General features: G+C 39.7%; 3 protein-coding genes and 1 long non-coding RNA gene across 4 annotated transcripts; 3 read left to right on the top strand and 1 right to left on the bottom strand.

The window, feature by feature from the left end:
• The first annotated feature begins 311 nt into the window (after nt 1-311).
• On the top strand, nt 312-3,126 carry LOC132787749 (probable ATP-dependent RNA helicase DDX43). The gene is made up of 4 exons (XM_060795034.1): nt 312-1,210; nt 1,270-1,778; nt 1,852-2,487; nt 2,544-3,126. Exons 1-4 carry the CDS (start codon nt 623-625, stop codon nt 2,848-2,850), a joined length of 2,040 nt encoding a protein of 679 aa, XP_060651017.1. The 5' UTR covers nt 312-622; the 3' UTR covers nt 2,851-3,126.
• A 90-nt stretch (nt 3,127-3,216) lies between these two features.
• Nucleotides 3,217-4,451, bottom strand: LOC132787752 (pre-mRNA-splicing factor ISY1 homolog). Its single transcript, XM_060795036.1, has 4 exons — nt 4,322-4,451; nt 4,233-4,255; nt 4,009-4,169; nt 3,217-3,943 (listed from the first exon to the last, which is right to left on the bottom strand). The coding sequence occupies exons 1-4, from the start codon at nt 4,322-4,324 to the stop codon at nt 3,300-3,302; spliced, it is 831 nt and encodes a 276-aa protein (XP_060651019.1). The 5' UTR covers nt 4,325-4,451; the 3' UTR covers nt 3,217-3,299.
• A 343-nt stretch (nt 4,452-4,794) lies between these two features.
• Nucleotides 4,795-6,526, top strand: LOC132787753 (ADP-ribosylation factor-like protein 8). Its single transcript, XM_060795037.1, has 4 exons — nt 4,795-5,001; nt 5,611-5,765; nt 5,838-5,999; nt 6,057-6,526. The coding sequence occupies exons 1-4, from the start codon at nt 4,879-4,881 to the stop codon at nt 6,175-6,177; spliced, it is 561 nt and encodes a 186-aa protein (XP_060651020.1). The 5' UTR covers nt 4,795-4,878; the 3' UTR covers nt 6,178-6,526.
• A 1,131-nt stretch (nt 6,527-7,657) lies between these two features.
• On the top strand, nt 7,658-9,928 carry LOC132787754 (uncharacterized). The gene is made up of 3 exons (XR_009632578.1): nt 7,658-7,903; nt 7,957-8,096; nt 9,096-9,928. It is a non-coding gene; the product is annotated as an uncharacterized LOC132787754 (long non-coding RNA).
• Nucleotides 9,929-16,136: the final 6,208 nt, after the last annotated feature.

The following is a 16,136-nucleotide window of genomic DNA, read 5'->3' as shown; positions in this document are numbered from 1 at the left end:
TGGCGCCACATTATATTAATCAGCACTGCTCTCATGGAAGGAAATTTACTGAGAAGCTCCTGTTTCAGTGTGACCGAAAAGCTATAAATACTGATGAAAAGACGATCCACATTTTGATTCGAGATTAACTTTAATAATTATTACTCACTGCAAGAACCGGAATTAAAAAAATTATGGGCTAGCAGTTTTTTTAAATAAATAAATTAGTAATTACAATGATAAGACCCCAAATGGCATAATATACATTATTTGGTATAAAAATACTGCAAAGTACTAAACGTGGTATCTTGGGAATTTAAAATAGCTATTGCTTAAGGCAAAATTCCATAACAGTAGTTTACCAGCTTTGTCAACTTTAGATCAGTCGGTTTCAACATTTTCTTCAATTGTTAAAAAATAACCAATAATTTTCAACGGCGTTTTTATTGCAAATATAAACTTTTTATTACGCCATCGCAAAGTTGGTCGATATATTTGTGCAGCAGCAAAAGCCGCCATTTTTCACACACACCAAGAAACTTTACCGTTTTATTGCTGACCACGCAAAATATTAAGTTAGAAAACATTTTTGGTCAGTATTCGTTTTTTTGTTCTGTTTTGTTTATATTCAAAACAAATCAAAATGTCTTCGCTGGACTGGGATGAATCCAGCTATATGGACCACCAAATGCCACCAATGCGCATCGATAAGTCGCATCCTTTTTACACTCCAAACGATTCCTCACGTGGCCATCGCAACAATAACTATAGTTCACCCTATGAACGTCGCTCCAATGGGCAATACGATGATCAATCTCGTGGTCATCGTGGCCACAAAGATGATTATTCGCGCAGAAGCAGTGATGCAAGCAAGTATTCGGAATCCTTGGATATCAGCGAAGATATGGTGGGTCGCGTCATTGGACGCAGTGGCTCCAATATCACACGCATTCAGAACGAGTTCGAGGTGCGTATTCAAGTCTTCAAGACTGAGCTGAAGGTTGAGATCAGCGGGAATTCTAAGAACAATGTGGCGGATGCAATGCATCATTTGCGTAAGCAACTCCATGATAATGGCAACCGTGGGCGCTCCGACCGTGACTATAACAGATCTGGAGGTGGACAACGCAACAACAATTACGAGTTTCGAGCTCCCGAACCGCCAGCTGAAATACCGCTAAGCGGCGACTTGACGGGCACCATTGATTGGGCTGCGCTAAACAAGGCTTCGGTAAAGATTTCTACACTCTACTATTACATTTCTTTATTGATAATCTTATCTATAAATAGGAAGCGGCTCAGGCAGCTCGCTGGGCCAAATGTCCACCGCTTACCAAAGACTTTTACAAGGAGTCCGCTGAGGTTGCCAATTTGCCGGCAGAGCAAGTGCAGCGCATGCGCCAAGAGAGCAACAACATTACGGTTTCGCATGTGTTTGAGGCTAAAGAGGGCGACACTTTGCCCCCCATTCCAAATCCGGTTTGGCGTTTCGAACAGTGCTTTGAACAGTATCCCGATTTGTTAGACGAAATCAAGAAGCAGGGCTTCGAGAAGCCATCGCCCATTCAGTCGCAGGCTTGGCCCATTCTTCTGAAGGGTCACGACATGATTGGCATTGCCCAGACGGGCACGGGCAAGACGTTGGCGTTTCTGTTGCCCGGCATGATTCACACCGAGTACCAGAGCACACCGCGTGGCACTCGAGGAGGTGCCAATGTCCTCGTGCTGGCTCCCACTCGTGAACTGGCGCTCCAGATCGAAATGGAAGTGAAGAAGTACTCTTTTCGCGACATGAGAGCGTAAGTAGTCCAGATATTAATAGTAAAATTGTTGCATAAAAGAACTTATAATAATTCCTTTGAATCCACACAGAGTTTGTGTTTATGGCGGCGGCAGTCGTCAGATGCAGATATCGGATGTGGAACGCGGCGCTGAGATTATTATTTGTACGCCAGGTCGTCTCAACGATCTGGTGCAAGCTGGTGTTATCAAGGTGTCGACCATAACGTATCTGGTGCTCGACGAAGCCGATCGTATGTTGGATATGGGCTTTGAACCGCAGATACGTAAAGTGCTGCTCGACATACGTCCCGATCGTCAGACCATTATGACATCTGCCACCTGGCCGCCAGGAGTGCGCCGTCTTGCCCAGAGTTATATGCGTAATCCGATTCAAGTGTGCGTCGGTTCCTTGGACTTAGCTGCCACACACTCGGTGCAGCAGGTAATTGAATTGCTGGAGGACGATCAAGACAAATTCCAGACGCTCAAAGCATTTGTGAAGAACATGAAGAATGACGACAAGATCATAGTGTTTTGTGGCCGCAAAGCCCGTGCCGATGATCTGTCCAGTGATCTGTCATTGGGTGGCTTCAACACTCAGTGCATTCACGGCAATCGCGAGCAAAGCGATCGCGAACAGGCTATAGCTGACATTAAGTCGGGAATGGTGCGCATTCTAGTGGCCACCGATGTGGCATCCCGTGGCCTAGACATAGAGGACATCACGTGAGTAACTGCCGCACAAAAAAAATCTTCCTATATTAAAACACTTCTCTTTGTAGACACGTTATTAATTATGATTTTCCGCGCAACATTGAAGAGTATGTGCATCGCGTAGGACGCACTGGAAGAGCAGGGCGCAAAGGCACCTCGATAAGTTTTATTACACGCGAGGATTGGGGAATGACAAAGGAGTTGATTGCCATTCTGGAGGAAGCCAATCAAGAGGTGCCTGAAAAACTGCGCGACATGGCGCAGCGTTTTTCTGCAATGAAGGAGCGTCGCGCTGCCGAAGGAGGCGGCGGAGGTCGTGGTTTTCGTGATGGAGGACGTGGTAGTGGAGGAGGCGGTCGTCGTGATCGCTATTAAACAACTATTCTATTGTGCAATGGAAAGCAAACGGACACAATTTAGTTTTTAGAAGAAATAAGACAACGCATTGAAGCGTTGGAATTTATGCTAACCATGCTGGCATAACTATATTTTAATTTGGGGGTAGTTAAGTACCCTATTCCTAATATTAGTAAGCAATGTTGATTACAATGTTGTATAGTTCTGTAGTTACTTCAGATATTACTGGACATTCTGATTTTGAATGCTACTTAGAAGCGTCCTTCAAATTTCTTTGAATAATTCAAGTTCCAATAAGTTGTTGCTTGTAATCAGTTTGTGTACTATTATAATACCTTCTGAACTTTCTAACATTGAATGCAGTGCAGACACACGATTGATTAATTAGTTTGAAAATTTAAATTTCTAATTTTGTGGCAAAATAATCTATTCAATCATAATTATTATTAAACATTTGTTGATTACAATCAGTTTGTTGCATCGACTGTGTACTTTTGCAGTAACTCTAATTTACGTTTTTGCAGTAGTGCTTCTTGGACATCCTGCTGCGTGGGCACTGGCACATGGGCAGTGAATCGTGGCGCCAACAAACCCAATGGATCTGGATTTTCTGCGGCTCGGGATTTGGCATCCTCGGCAGCTTCACGTGCTGGTCCTGATAGTGGGTAGATATCATCGTCCTCTTCGTCGTCGTCGGGAATAATGCGTCCATCGCGTGCCATTTTGTCGCGCCATTCCTGCACAGCTTTTTGTAGCGCAGCTCTTTCGATCTTCTCTTCGAGTGGAATCAACACGCCATCCTCGTCATCTCGGTAGCCATAATACTCGGCATCAATGTCTTTCATCAGTTCGCCACGTGTTTTGCGTGGCGGTGGCGGCGGATCTTGTTCGAAGAGCTCTCGCACACCAGGCAAATCTTTGGCCGCTCCAAAGTATTTGTAGCCACGATTGCCCGGAACCTCGCGTCCTTCTGCGTCGAACATCTTTGGACCATATCGTCGATAGTGCGGACCGCCGAGGGAGGATATCTGATTCTCCCAGTGACGTTTCTCGCGCAGCAGTTTGTTGATTTCATCGTTGAGATCACGTATGCGAAATTCTCCCAAACCGGCTGCGAAGTGCATTAAAGCGACATTAAAAATATGGAAAAGTCTTGTTTAACGATTGTGCACTTACCATTTTGTATCTGTGCTACTTTCTTGGATATTTCACGAATGATTTCTAAGCGAAACTTTTCACATTTGGGCAGATCACTGCACTCCGAGGCCAAGTAAGGCCGGCGTTCCTTTTCACCTGACTCGACTTCTTTGGCCGCTCGCCATCGCGCCAACGTTGTCCTGCCGGTAAATAACAAAAATAGTATTAAGCTCATGGTCTCGCTTGTGTAGGCACATACTTACATTGCCTTTTCCGCATTTCGTGCCTAGAATTGGTACAATTTTAATATATTTATTAGATTCATAGCAATATAAATAAAACGTTTACTTACCATGTTTATTTATTTGTTATGATTGTGGCGGCTAACCGATAATAGAGCTATCGTCCATTGTCCAATAATTGCCATTCACCATGGACTATTCTGAATTTAAATTGAATACTAATCGATAACACATTGTCACATAAACTCAAAAATGGAGTGAATTTGATTCGTGGAGTTATTTGTGCTGTTGTATATTATTAATGCAGAAAATAACAGCTGTGCTCTGCTATCATTTGAATGACAATTGGAACCAGCTAACAGCTGTTAAGTGAAACTTTTTTTCAGCTGTTCATTAAATCAGAACATAAACAAACAGCACAAATATTTAGTCAACAAAATATTATTGCAAACGCACTAAAACTGTGCAATTTATAAATTTATTATAATTGCATTATTTTCATACAATGAACGAAATGAACAATGGCTGGAATCAGTTGATTCGGTTCCGCTAATAGTTCGATTGAACCAATTCGAATGATTCGATACAACAACTCTATTGCTGTGCTGTGCTGCCTACGCCATTTATTTTTTGCAAGGGAAAAAAAATTAACAAAACAGAATTTAAAATGCTAGCGCTAATCAACAGAATCCTGGACTGGTTTAAGAGCATCTTCTGGAAAGAGGAAATGGAACTGACGCTGGTCGGCCTGCAGTTTTCGGGCAAAACAACGTTCGTCAATGTTATTGCAGTGAGTACAAAAAATTTCGCAAAATTGTCGATGGAACGACAACGATGAGTGTGATGAGGGGCGGCGGCTCTGCTTTTGAGCGGGGAGAGTGGTGGTTGACGGCGGGGGCAGCGTGTGAGCCGCAGGCTATGACAATGCAGCAACAGCAAAAACAGACAAACAAAAAAAGTATAAGAAATTCCAATTCTAAATCATCCGTCAGACAGGCAGTGCGAAAGAGAGGGAAGGCAATTACAAATCGCCGTTTACTATTGATTTGCCTTTTGTGCAGACGTCATAAAACACTTATCATATACATATTTGTTTGTCGTCTGTTAATTTCCATAAATTCAAAATCGAATTTAGCACTTTGTTTATGATAACACGCGATCTTAATCATCACCAATGATGCTGGCCTAATAACTTTTCTTTATATTTACATACATACATATATGCAAAAGTGACGCCATTATCAGCTGAAGCTTGACTTTTGCTGATAAGTCGTAATTGAAACTTGTATTTGAAACTCTAAATTGTACATATACATATGTATATATAAATAATGCGGGTTCCTTTGTTGTGGGTTCATTGTGGCAAACACAATACTAATTGCTTTATGATTCTCCACAGTCCGGCCAGTTTGCAGAGGATATGATACCCACAGTTGGTTTCAATATGCGCAAAATCACCAAAGGCAATGTGACCATCAAGGTCTGGGACATTGGCGGCCAGCCACGTTTCCGATCCATGTGGGAGCGCTATTGTCGCGGCGTTAATGCAATTGTGTAAGTTCAAACTTGACCCCTTACTCCATTTGCATCTTTGCCTAACTAATAACAATACTTTCTCTTTTTTAGTTATATGGTGGATGCGGCTGATTTGGACAAGTTGGAAGCATCACGCAACGAACTACACTCTCTGCTAGATAAGCCGCAGCTGAATGGCATTCCAGTGCTCGTCCTGGGCAACAAACGTGATCTTCCAGGCGCTCTAGATGAAACTGGGCTCATTGAGCGAATGTGAGTGCTTCACTGCTTCTGTATTCACTGTGTACTTATTGTGTATTTGTTCCGCAGGAATCTGTCGAGCATACAGGATCGGGAAATCTGTTGCTATAGTATTTCGTGTAAGGAAAAGGATAACATCGACATTACGCTGCAGTGGTTAATTCAGCATTCGAAAAGCCAAAGTCGTTAGAGAATAGCCTAACTTTTACACATACACACACAACACACAGACATACACAAACTTAGGCACTCGCGCATACACTGAACAACTATATTAATTTGCAGTATCTATCTATATATATATATAACTGTATAACTTTACTTTGGAGTAGGCTGTTAATTGATGTCTGTGAGTGGGGCAAAAAACTATTGCAATGATTGTTTACATGTGTGTTTTGCGGGGGGAATATAAACTCGAATTTTTAAGTAGTTCACAAAGTTAATTCGCAGAGAAACAAAATGCCAATGGATTCTGTTAAAAGTCTAGATAAATATGCACACATCTAACACGTACTCCCAAACAACAACAACAAGAATAACATCACATGTACACAGCGAGAAATCGTTTAGTATTTTTGCAAAAAGTGCTTTTCAACTTGTTCACCTCCCAAAACAGTCTTTAATTTTTGTGTCTATACAATATTGATTTGTTGCATGTCTCAACAATAGTTAGGCTTATGTTTAAAGTTTATTGGTGTGATTATACAAAATATATTTTATTTTTATCATTTTATATATATATATAGAAATAAACAAATACAAATAGAAATTATGATTTACATTTGTAATTAACACGCAAAAATAACCATACATTATATTTATTTATAAATTACATTTTTGCTTAGCGAAAATTTAAAAAAAAGACGTTTAAAACTATATTATATACCACATTAAAACAAATACAAATATGAATAATGTATGTATGTATGTGTACATGAAAAGATGCGTGCAACAATATAAATTAAATGAATCTTTTATATGCTTCATGGCCAATTTAAAAAAGGAAAAAACACTACACGTATGTACATCAAATAATAGCGCATTTTGCATAGGAAACCAGTGTAATATACATCGATTGTTCGTTTGTTCTGTTTCTGAATAAGTCAATTTTGTAAGCGTTAGAACCTTTGCTTTAACCACACATAATGCAAGCGCCGGCACGCTTTTTGTATCATCCCTGTAACCACACACAATATTTATTTGATTTTACCAATACTTTAACCAATTCAAATTATAAACTATAATATAAAAAACAAATGGGAAAACTCTCCCTGAGCGAGCAGAGCGTAAAAGAAAAACTAATAAAGACTATTATAAAAACCATATAAAAGAGAAAAACAAAAACGAATATTAAGAATCCTACTAAGATGAATGCTAATCGACTGTGAGATACTTACGTTGCAAATATTTCGAGAATAAATGTGTTTTCAAATAACCCCAAAAGTATGTTATGCTCAGTCACAGCCAAAAAGTATGCTACAAAAAAAGTTTGAATTCTAAGCGGAAGGTCATTTCCGCATGCGAAACCAGGGCTACAAAAGGAGGTAATTTGTATTATTTTTTTTGCAAAATTTAAGTGTTAAACATATTTTGCTTGTGTTCAAAAATTGGTTTTTCCAAAGACTAAATGTTGAGTATTTAGTATTCTGGTTACAAATTTAACAGTTTGAATGTATACACGAAACTTTTCGTTTTTGTTGCTTTTAGAACACACGTACATATTTTAAATTTTAAAATTTCAAAAGAGGGTGCAATTTTTTATAATAATTGGAGTGTACATAAACCGATTAATATTGAAACTAGTGTGATGAAATTAATATGATAGACTTTACGGAAAAGCAGTTAATTCGGTAAAATTAAAAAAAAAAGTTTTTACTAGTTTATTTTCAATGAAACTTTTCAACATTTCTTAAAAGGTAGGTTGTGTTAAAAAAGTAACTATCTATTCTAACTATTCTCTTTATTGCAGTAAAAAATGCTAGCTGAATAACCACTCAAAAAAATTATGGAAAAAATGCACACAAAATGAATTCAATGATAAGAGCGCTGTCAAACCCATGAATCACGGACAAGTGACAACATACTCGGAGTTGTTGTCCTAGGCCCAAAGTGAGCATCAAATATTCCAAACATACATTCTAAATAATTTATAGTCGCATTTGAGGCGCTGCACAAGACTGGTAGTTGTACAATATTTTTTTTTTTTGTTGGCCACCCAGTTGTCGGGGCAGCCGGACAATTGATCGATGCATCAGCAAAATGCGAACGCAAACTCGTCGCCTGTATGAACGCATAAATACTCTTTAACGGGCAGGGCACGAACCCAGATCGAGAGCCCTTCTGCTGCAGACGGTGGCACTTGCAGTTGCCAGTCGAGAATCGGTAATCGGGAATCGGGAGTCGAGCCTAATTAGGAATTCCGTGTGCAGTGCGAGTCGCAGGCTTCCAGGAATACGTGTCAAGTGTTTGGTTTTTGCCTGCACTTGGTTTGGATTCATTTGTCTTTGCTCAAAGAGAGGGGCGATGGGGTCCCGGGGGATGAGGGGATCACTAGCACGAGTCGTGTGACTCATGAGCAAATATTCTCATGCCTGGCGTGGTTTCCTGCTTCCTTTGAGGGAGAGAGTGATGCGGTAGCTACGCAGCAGGTTCGCTGTCTAAGTCTTTTGTTTTTTTGTGTGTTCTGCTGCTACGTACCCCTCGTCTAATAATTCAAATTGAGTTAATTACACTTTTAAATGCTGGAAATTAACATTGCGCCGATAAGCATCTCGCTTGTTGCTTGTTTAGCCACAAGCCAACTAAACCTGGCCATAACTACAACTACGACAGCGACGACAAACGACGTGCCCCAAAAATTGTGTCCGAGCCCCAAGCCCAAAAGAAACCTCAGCTCAACAAGCTCATAAATTTTCATAAACATAACAAAATAAAATAAAGCTAAGAAAAAAAAAACATACACACAAAACTAACATTACACACATAAAACTAACCAGTGAGTTGAAATCCAAAGACAAAATACATAACTTTTCTTGATACAATATGTTTTATTCGCGGGGAACCAAACTAAAGTTCTGTTTAATTTTTGGTTTTTTTTTTTGGTTTTAGCAACTTGTGCGACTTGTGCTGATTATATAATGACAATAAAACATGCCCAAAAACAACAGCAGAGTTGCCAAAAAAAAAAACAATAAGAAATAAAAGAGTCAGCGAGACGAAAAACATTTAAATATTTTTGCAAGCAAAAACCGAACAAGATCATTTGTATGCGCCACCACAAACGCCATCGCCATCGCCATCGGCATCGCCATCGCCAGGTCTGAGCCTGAGCCGCGTGACCACTTTGAAGAAAAGCCGTCAAAAACCGTCGAAAAACCTGGGCGGGGTGTTGACCATAAATATGCGCAGACATAAAACGCGTTATAATATATTAATTAGCCAATGCCAATAAGGCAAAGCCAGAAAGAAAACAACAAATAAACATAACATAACATAAGACATAACACAACCAGAAGACAATTTCAAGTTAAAGCTGTCAGCGAATCGCATAGATTAGCTAATTGATGGCCACTATGCTTGGCCATTTGGGTGGGTTTTGCTTGCCTCGGCTGTCTTCTGTGCAAAATTATGCCTAAATATATTTTAATTGAAAGCACAGTGGTCACAATGGGCGAGTGAAGTGGTCGAATGGTCGAATGTGAGCCCACCAAAAGTGTGTCTGGCCCAACATGCTGTGCCACCTGAAAAGTTCCTGGAATTGCAGCACTAAAACAAAACCAAAACGCTGCCTGGAACAATAAGCCAAACAACAGCAACAACAACGAAGCAGCAGGCATAAAGTTCAAACCTTAACAAGATGAACAAAAGGCTCTGACTCTGACTCTGACTGTGGCTCTGGCTCTCTCTCTTATTCGCTGTCTGTGGCATCTACTTCGCCAGACTCGTGGGCAACAATTTTCATGTTATTCGCTTCGTTGTTTTTTTTCAGTTTTGGCTTAAAGTCGCCTGTCAGTAGCAGCAGCAACAACAACAACAACATCAACAACGACTTGGCCAAATGCAAATAAGTTTGTCTTCGCACTGGCTTTTCTCTTGAATTGGCCAAGTTGTCCAGTCGCCGGGTGGAGTCCGCCTATGTCTGATTTCCACCTTCAATTCCTTCGCTTCGATCTCTACTATGTGTGTGTGTTTGTGATTTATCAGCTATTTATCGCCTGCGCCATTTGCCTTCGCCTAGGCCATAGGTGAACCATAATTCACGCAACACCAACACACACACACACAACTGCTCCAGGAGTCTCCAAGAGATACTTGTGGCAAGGTTGCACTAATAAAGTTCTCAGGTGTGAAGATGCTGCTGCTGCTGTTGCTGTTGCAGCTTATTCGCTCGCTCCGCTTTAATTGATGACAACATCTTGGAATTTTCGTTGGTATTTTTTTTCCGCGCTCAAGTTGTCTTGTCGCCTTATTTCACACTCGCATTCCCAGTGGCCAAAAGACAGAAAGAGATGGAAACTGCTGCTGCTGGCCAAGGGCATGGCCAAGATATCTGTGTGTGTGTGTATGTGAAATCTCTGGCTGTGTGTGCTGAAATCTGTTAAATAATGAAACATTTGCACGATACTGGAATCGTATCGAGTCGCCCAGTCCAAGGCACAAACAACCACAAGCCACAAGAGCAACACAGAATCCGCAATTCAACAGTTTTGTTTGCTGGTGCAACATATCGTACAAGATTTCCGGGAATTGAAAACTGCTAAAAATCGTGTTTGATTTTATACATCGACTGTGTGTGTGTGTTAGTGTGTTTATGTGTGCCTTGGCTGCATGCAACTGTGAGCTGTGGTGGATACCTGCAGCATCTACGATATGCGTCGTGGTTCAACATGCAATCGCAACAAACGAAAGCAGCTTGTTAACTAATTAAAACCAAAATATATGCAAATCAAAGGCCACAGATAGCAAGCCAGCTTCAGCCAGCAAAAGGAAGCAAAGTCTTTGTCTTTTTTTTCTGTTTGTTAAGTTTTTTTTTCGGCTACTGTTTTCGGACAATTAAGACAGAGAGCGAGCAAATGACAGAGAGAATGAGAGAGAGAGAGAGGGAGAAACTGGCTGCCATAATGCAACAAAACGTAACTAAATAGCACACAAAGCGCATTGTGCAAAAATTAATTGCAAACATTTTGGTGGTCCTGACGTGGAGCCATCGAAGCCACCTATGGCCATGCAATCAATTCAAATGGATTTCACTCGAAGCACATTGCTTGCGATTTACGACAATCGACAATGCCTTCAGCTACCTTCGTTTTTTTTTTCTCCTTTTGAAGCATTTTTATTGGGTTCATTGTCGAGCCTGAGCAGCATCCCCAGAGCCAAGAGCCCAAGGGCCGTGAGGGCGTCCGATCATCCTCGTCGTCGTCGTTGTCGTCGTTTTGTGGGCAACGTTTTCTTGCCAAGGTGCGGGACATATGTAAAACAAGCCATGAACAACCGCAAAGACTGAGAGAGAGAGACCTGGCCAGGCAATAAGGATTCGGATTCGGATTCGGAAGTGAAATTTATTTTTTGCATATCGCAAATTTTTGCATTGTCTTCACTCTCGTGCTCCTGGGAAACTTTTTGCTCGCCGCATTTATCAAGGGGCAGTCAATTTGGCTTCGTCTTCGACTTCGGGCTTCGATTGTCACTGGGAAATTATCCAATTTTGTTTGGGTTTCGCATTCAATTGCGCCTGTCAATTTACAAGGCAGATTCGTTCTTTTTGCCCGCGACGAGTAGCTGTCATGGTGATGAATGCCAAGTGTGTGTGTGTGTTGGTAAAAAACAACTGTGCTTGTGTGTGGTCGCCACTACAAGACCAAAAAAAAGGGGGAAGAGAACAACGCCATTGCTATCTCTCTCTCTCTCTCTCTCTGTGCGCTGTGCTGGGCAATAAAAATCATAATCGCCAGCGGCTGATCAACCCGATCGATCCTTAAGTCCGCTGTTAACCCTTCCTTTGGTTTTTGTTTTTGCTTTGCTTCCGGAGCTGTGGTGGCAAGTCAAGCCATAAATGTAATGCCGCTGTTTTCATTTTATTATCATTTATCATTTATTTTGTATTTTGTATTTTTTTTGTGTTTATTAATTGCATCAAGATCAGCAAGCAGCAGCAAGAGCGAACGCCGCCAGCGCCAAAGCCAAAATTCGCTAATGAGTATTTACCTTTTGGACAACGAAAGCAGAGCAGAGCAGAGGAAAGAGAAGCGAGGAGTGTGCATTTGGGCGTATGGTAACGGGGCGTATGCTTAATGCTAGATTAGTATCGCGGCAAAAAATGTGCGCTGAACTTAACGGCTGATCGCTCATAAAATTAATCAAGCTGCTTTAGGCTACTTGCAACGCGTTGCAACGTTTTTACGTTTTACGTTTTACATTTCGCCGTCTGCATTTTTTTTTTCGTTTTTTTTGGGCTGGCTGTTATTATTTTCACATACTTTGGTGGGATTTCCTTTCCTTAACAAATTGCTTTTGTTATCGATGCCGAGCCAGAGTTGAATGTACTCCCCCCATGCCACTCAGTGTTGCAACTTGCAACTTGCAACTCACGTACACGACACAATGCAGAAGACGGGCGGTTGCTCAATCGATCGCCTTGATCGACTTATCCTCGACGACGACGTGCCATTTGTTACATTATAAAATATGCTATATAATAATAAATTTTGTGGTGCATTTGGCCATAAATATCCTAGAGCCAAGAGACGCCTGATGGACGCGAGTCGATTGTCGATTGTTGACTCGACCAGCATTTGCATAAGTTCATCGCAAAATGTCAGTTTTAATTGAATTTCTATTGTACACGGACCCAAAGTTCGTCTGTCCATCAGTCTGTCTCTCTGTCTGTCGTTTTGCTTAATCGTAATAAACATGTCAGCAGCAAAGCAAACCAGCTAATTTGAGCGCTAGTCCAAAATGTTTTCCTCTGCAGCAACTTCGATTGCTGTTGCTCTGGCTGTTGCTGTGGTTTCTGCTGCTGCTGTTCAAAAACCCGTCTTGTGGCACAGATCTTGTCTTTGGATGCTGCACTCGAAACTGCTGCAGAAGCTGCTGCACCAATCCCAGGCGCTAGCTTAATGCCATAATTTATGCGCACAACTCGCTTCGCTTTGGCGTTGGCTCCGCCTTTTGGCCAATCAGCAAGCGGGCCACTTTGCAGCTTGTTGTCTAGTCTGCAGCCGCTGCATGCAACTGCAACAACAATATAACGGCGAATACGAATTCGAGTACTCGCTGTTTTCCTCTGTGGGTATTGCTAATGGTGCGAAAAACATCTTTGAATTCTCTGACTCTTATCGAAGTCACTTCAGCTATATAATCCCCCTTTGGAAAGTATGTGTCACCTTGCAGCACTTGCAATCTCTTGTTGCACATCTCAGTTTAAGTTTTGAACATGCAACCTTTTGTGCTTGCCTTAAATATGTTGAATTAAAATAATTATAAGTATAATTAGATTATAGTTAACAGAGGTTATTACATTTTGTCACGTGAGAAACAAGACTTGAACTTCTCTATCCTAAAATAACATCAAACGACTAAATACAATCTCTATTGTGAACTTTGAAATGATGGTTTAAGAGACAAATGACAAGAAATAAATCTTCTTTGATTTATTAGGATTTCATTATATAAATATTTTAGTTTTCATTTACCTTTGAACATATTTAAAAAGGGTATATTATTATCCATTATTGTTGACGACTTGTCTTTCATTTTAATTGCTTTGTATTGTAAAACAATATTTTGTAAGGGATTTTCTATATGTACTATAGGCACAATTATAGAGATAAATCAGCTTACTGATTAATTACTAATTATCTTTAATATGATTTCAAATAAACATGCTAGACAATTTGTTTGTCAGCTTTAATTATTTTTACGGGAAAATATAAATATTGTGAATTTTCACAAGATACTTGGATTAGATATTTGGTAACTTTTAATTAATAATTAATTAATAATAAGATAAATAAATAAATAAAAATAAAGTAATACATTAAATGTAAAACTAAAACGTATACTCTAATAATAGATATTCTATTATTTGATGTTCAAAAAGAAAATAAAAAAATATGTTCTTCAATTTAAAAATAGAAATTTGTTAAGCTGAATAACACACTTCGGATATATTTGAATGGAAATAAATAAGATTCTACAATAATATAATACGTAATTTTATACTGCAATAAATGAAAATAAATTCTATATAAAAATAAAATAAAATATAAACTCATACTTTAATAGTTTGCTTACATTTTGATCCCAAGAGAAGTTAAAAAAATATGCCTTTCAATTAGATAAATGAGAATAAATAAAACTTTAACTATTAATACTAAAATAAAGTGTTGTGTGCGAAACTAAAATAATGTGTAAACTTTTGTTGTCAATGTTTATAACACGAAAAATGGAAATAAATTAGATACTAAGATACAATAAAATGTAAGCGAAAATTATTTATGTTTTTCATAATAACCTACATATTTTAAATAATTTATATCATTATTGAAAGCTATTTATGTTTGTGCTCATGTAACTTTGTGTTTCTCATTCGATCGCTTGAATTAATTGTCAGAGATCTAAGTCAAAGATGAATCGAATACGTGATATGATACGATATTATCTGAGATATGTTTATGCAAATATAAATATATGATATACACGCTATTTCTATATATGTATATGTATGTGTGTGTATGTGTGTCGTGCGACTGAACTCACAAGTCAAGTGTTGACTGATATTTCAACGGTTGATAAAGTGTTTGATATGCCGAGATGCGATAAATCCTCTGGGCGATCAACTTCCACTTGGAAGTTTTGTTGTCGTTGTTGAGTTCGCTGCTGGAGAGCTAAACTGCTGTCAAGACAAGTTTCAATTGATCAGCAAGTGTATTAAAAGGAATTCGTTGCAGTCGCAGTTATAATAGCTTTCCCTTTTATTGTTTTGCTGTCTTATTTATTTAGTTGTATTTTTTCTCATTTCTGCTTGTAATTTTTGTGTTATTGTGGCACGCTGCGGAAACATGAATTACAAATTTCAGTTCCAATTTGGCTGGCACGGAATTGCACCTGCTCTTGGCCAAAAGAGAGAGAGAGAGAGAGAGAGAGAGAGAGAGAGAGAGAGAGAGAGAGAGAGAGAGAGAGAGTTTGTGTGTTGCCCCTGCGGCTATTACGCAAGCGACGATGCTGATGAAGCAATAAAAATGCAGCGCGTGCCAATGCGGCAAGAAGGCCGCCAAAAAAAAAAAAAACAGAAAACGGTGCAAGGTGCATCCATGTTGCAAGCGTACCACAAATGTAATTAAATGCCACACCACACTCGAAAGAAACATGAACAAACGAACACAACCAGATTAGGACGGGGAATGTTTGTCTGTCTACCGATCTTGTCCTAAGCTGTTTTATTTTATTTTTTTTTGGCCAGCGGATTAATGAATTTCTCGTTTTGCGCTTGACTGACAAATACCGAGGCACACACGGAGGGAAAGTTTTCCAGAGAGAGAGAGAGAGATTCTCGGTTTGTGGTTCGCATTGATTTCGACTGCGATTTTATGGCTGATTGGCTAATGGGCTGATCGCAGCGGCTTTTTCAAGTGGTTGCAATTACGATTGCAATTGTTCGTTTTGTCGGTTTGTTCGTTTGTTCGCATTTTGTCAATTGCCAATTGATCTTTTGGGCAATTGATCCGCTTTACGCATTTGTGGGGTGCGTGCGAAAATAAAATAAAACCAGGCAACAAAAGCGATGAAAAAAACACACTCGACTGTTAACTGTTAAATGAATGCGCGCACATAAATTTTAATTGATTTGCGATTGCCATCTAAATGCGGTATTAATTGTTAGTACATAAATTTATTTTGCCATATTTCTTTTTATTTTCCTTTTTTTTTTGCTAAGACACAAGTTGCAAGTCTGGTTGCCCCAGATAGCCGCTGGTCTTACTTAATTGCAGCTTACAGCTTACCAGCTTACAGCGAGCTCTAAGCCAGCTTTGAGTCCAAATTGATTTTCGACTGCGAAGTTTACGAGACGCCGTAAAAAATCGCATCAAATCGAATCAAATGCAGGCAAATCCTCGAAGCCAACGCGCACACGTGTAAATAAATAGCTTT

Source organism: Drosophila nasuta, chromosome 2R, assembly GCF_023558535.2.
Source record: "Drosophila nasuta strain 15112-1781.00 chromosome 2R, ASM2355853v1, whole genome shotgun sequence".
Taxonomy (NCBI): Eukaryota; Metazoa; Arthropoda; class Insecta; order Diptera; family Drosophilidae; genus Drosophila; species Drosophila nasuta.
This window is presented reverse-complemented; position numbering and strand designations above follow the sequence as displayed.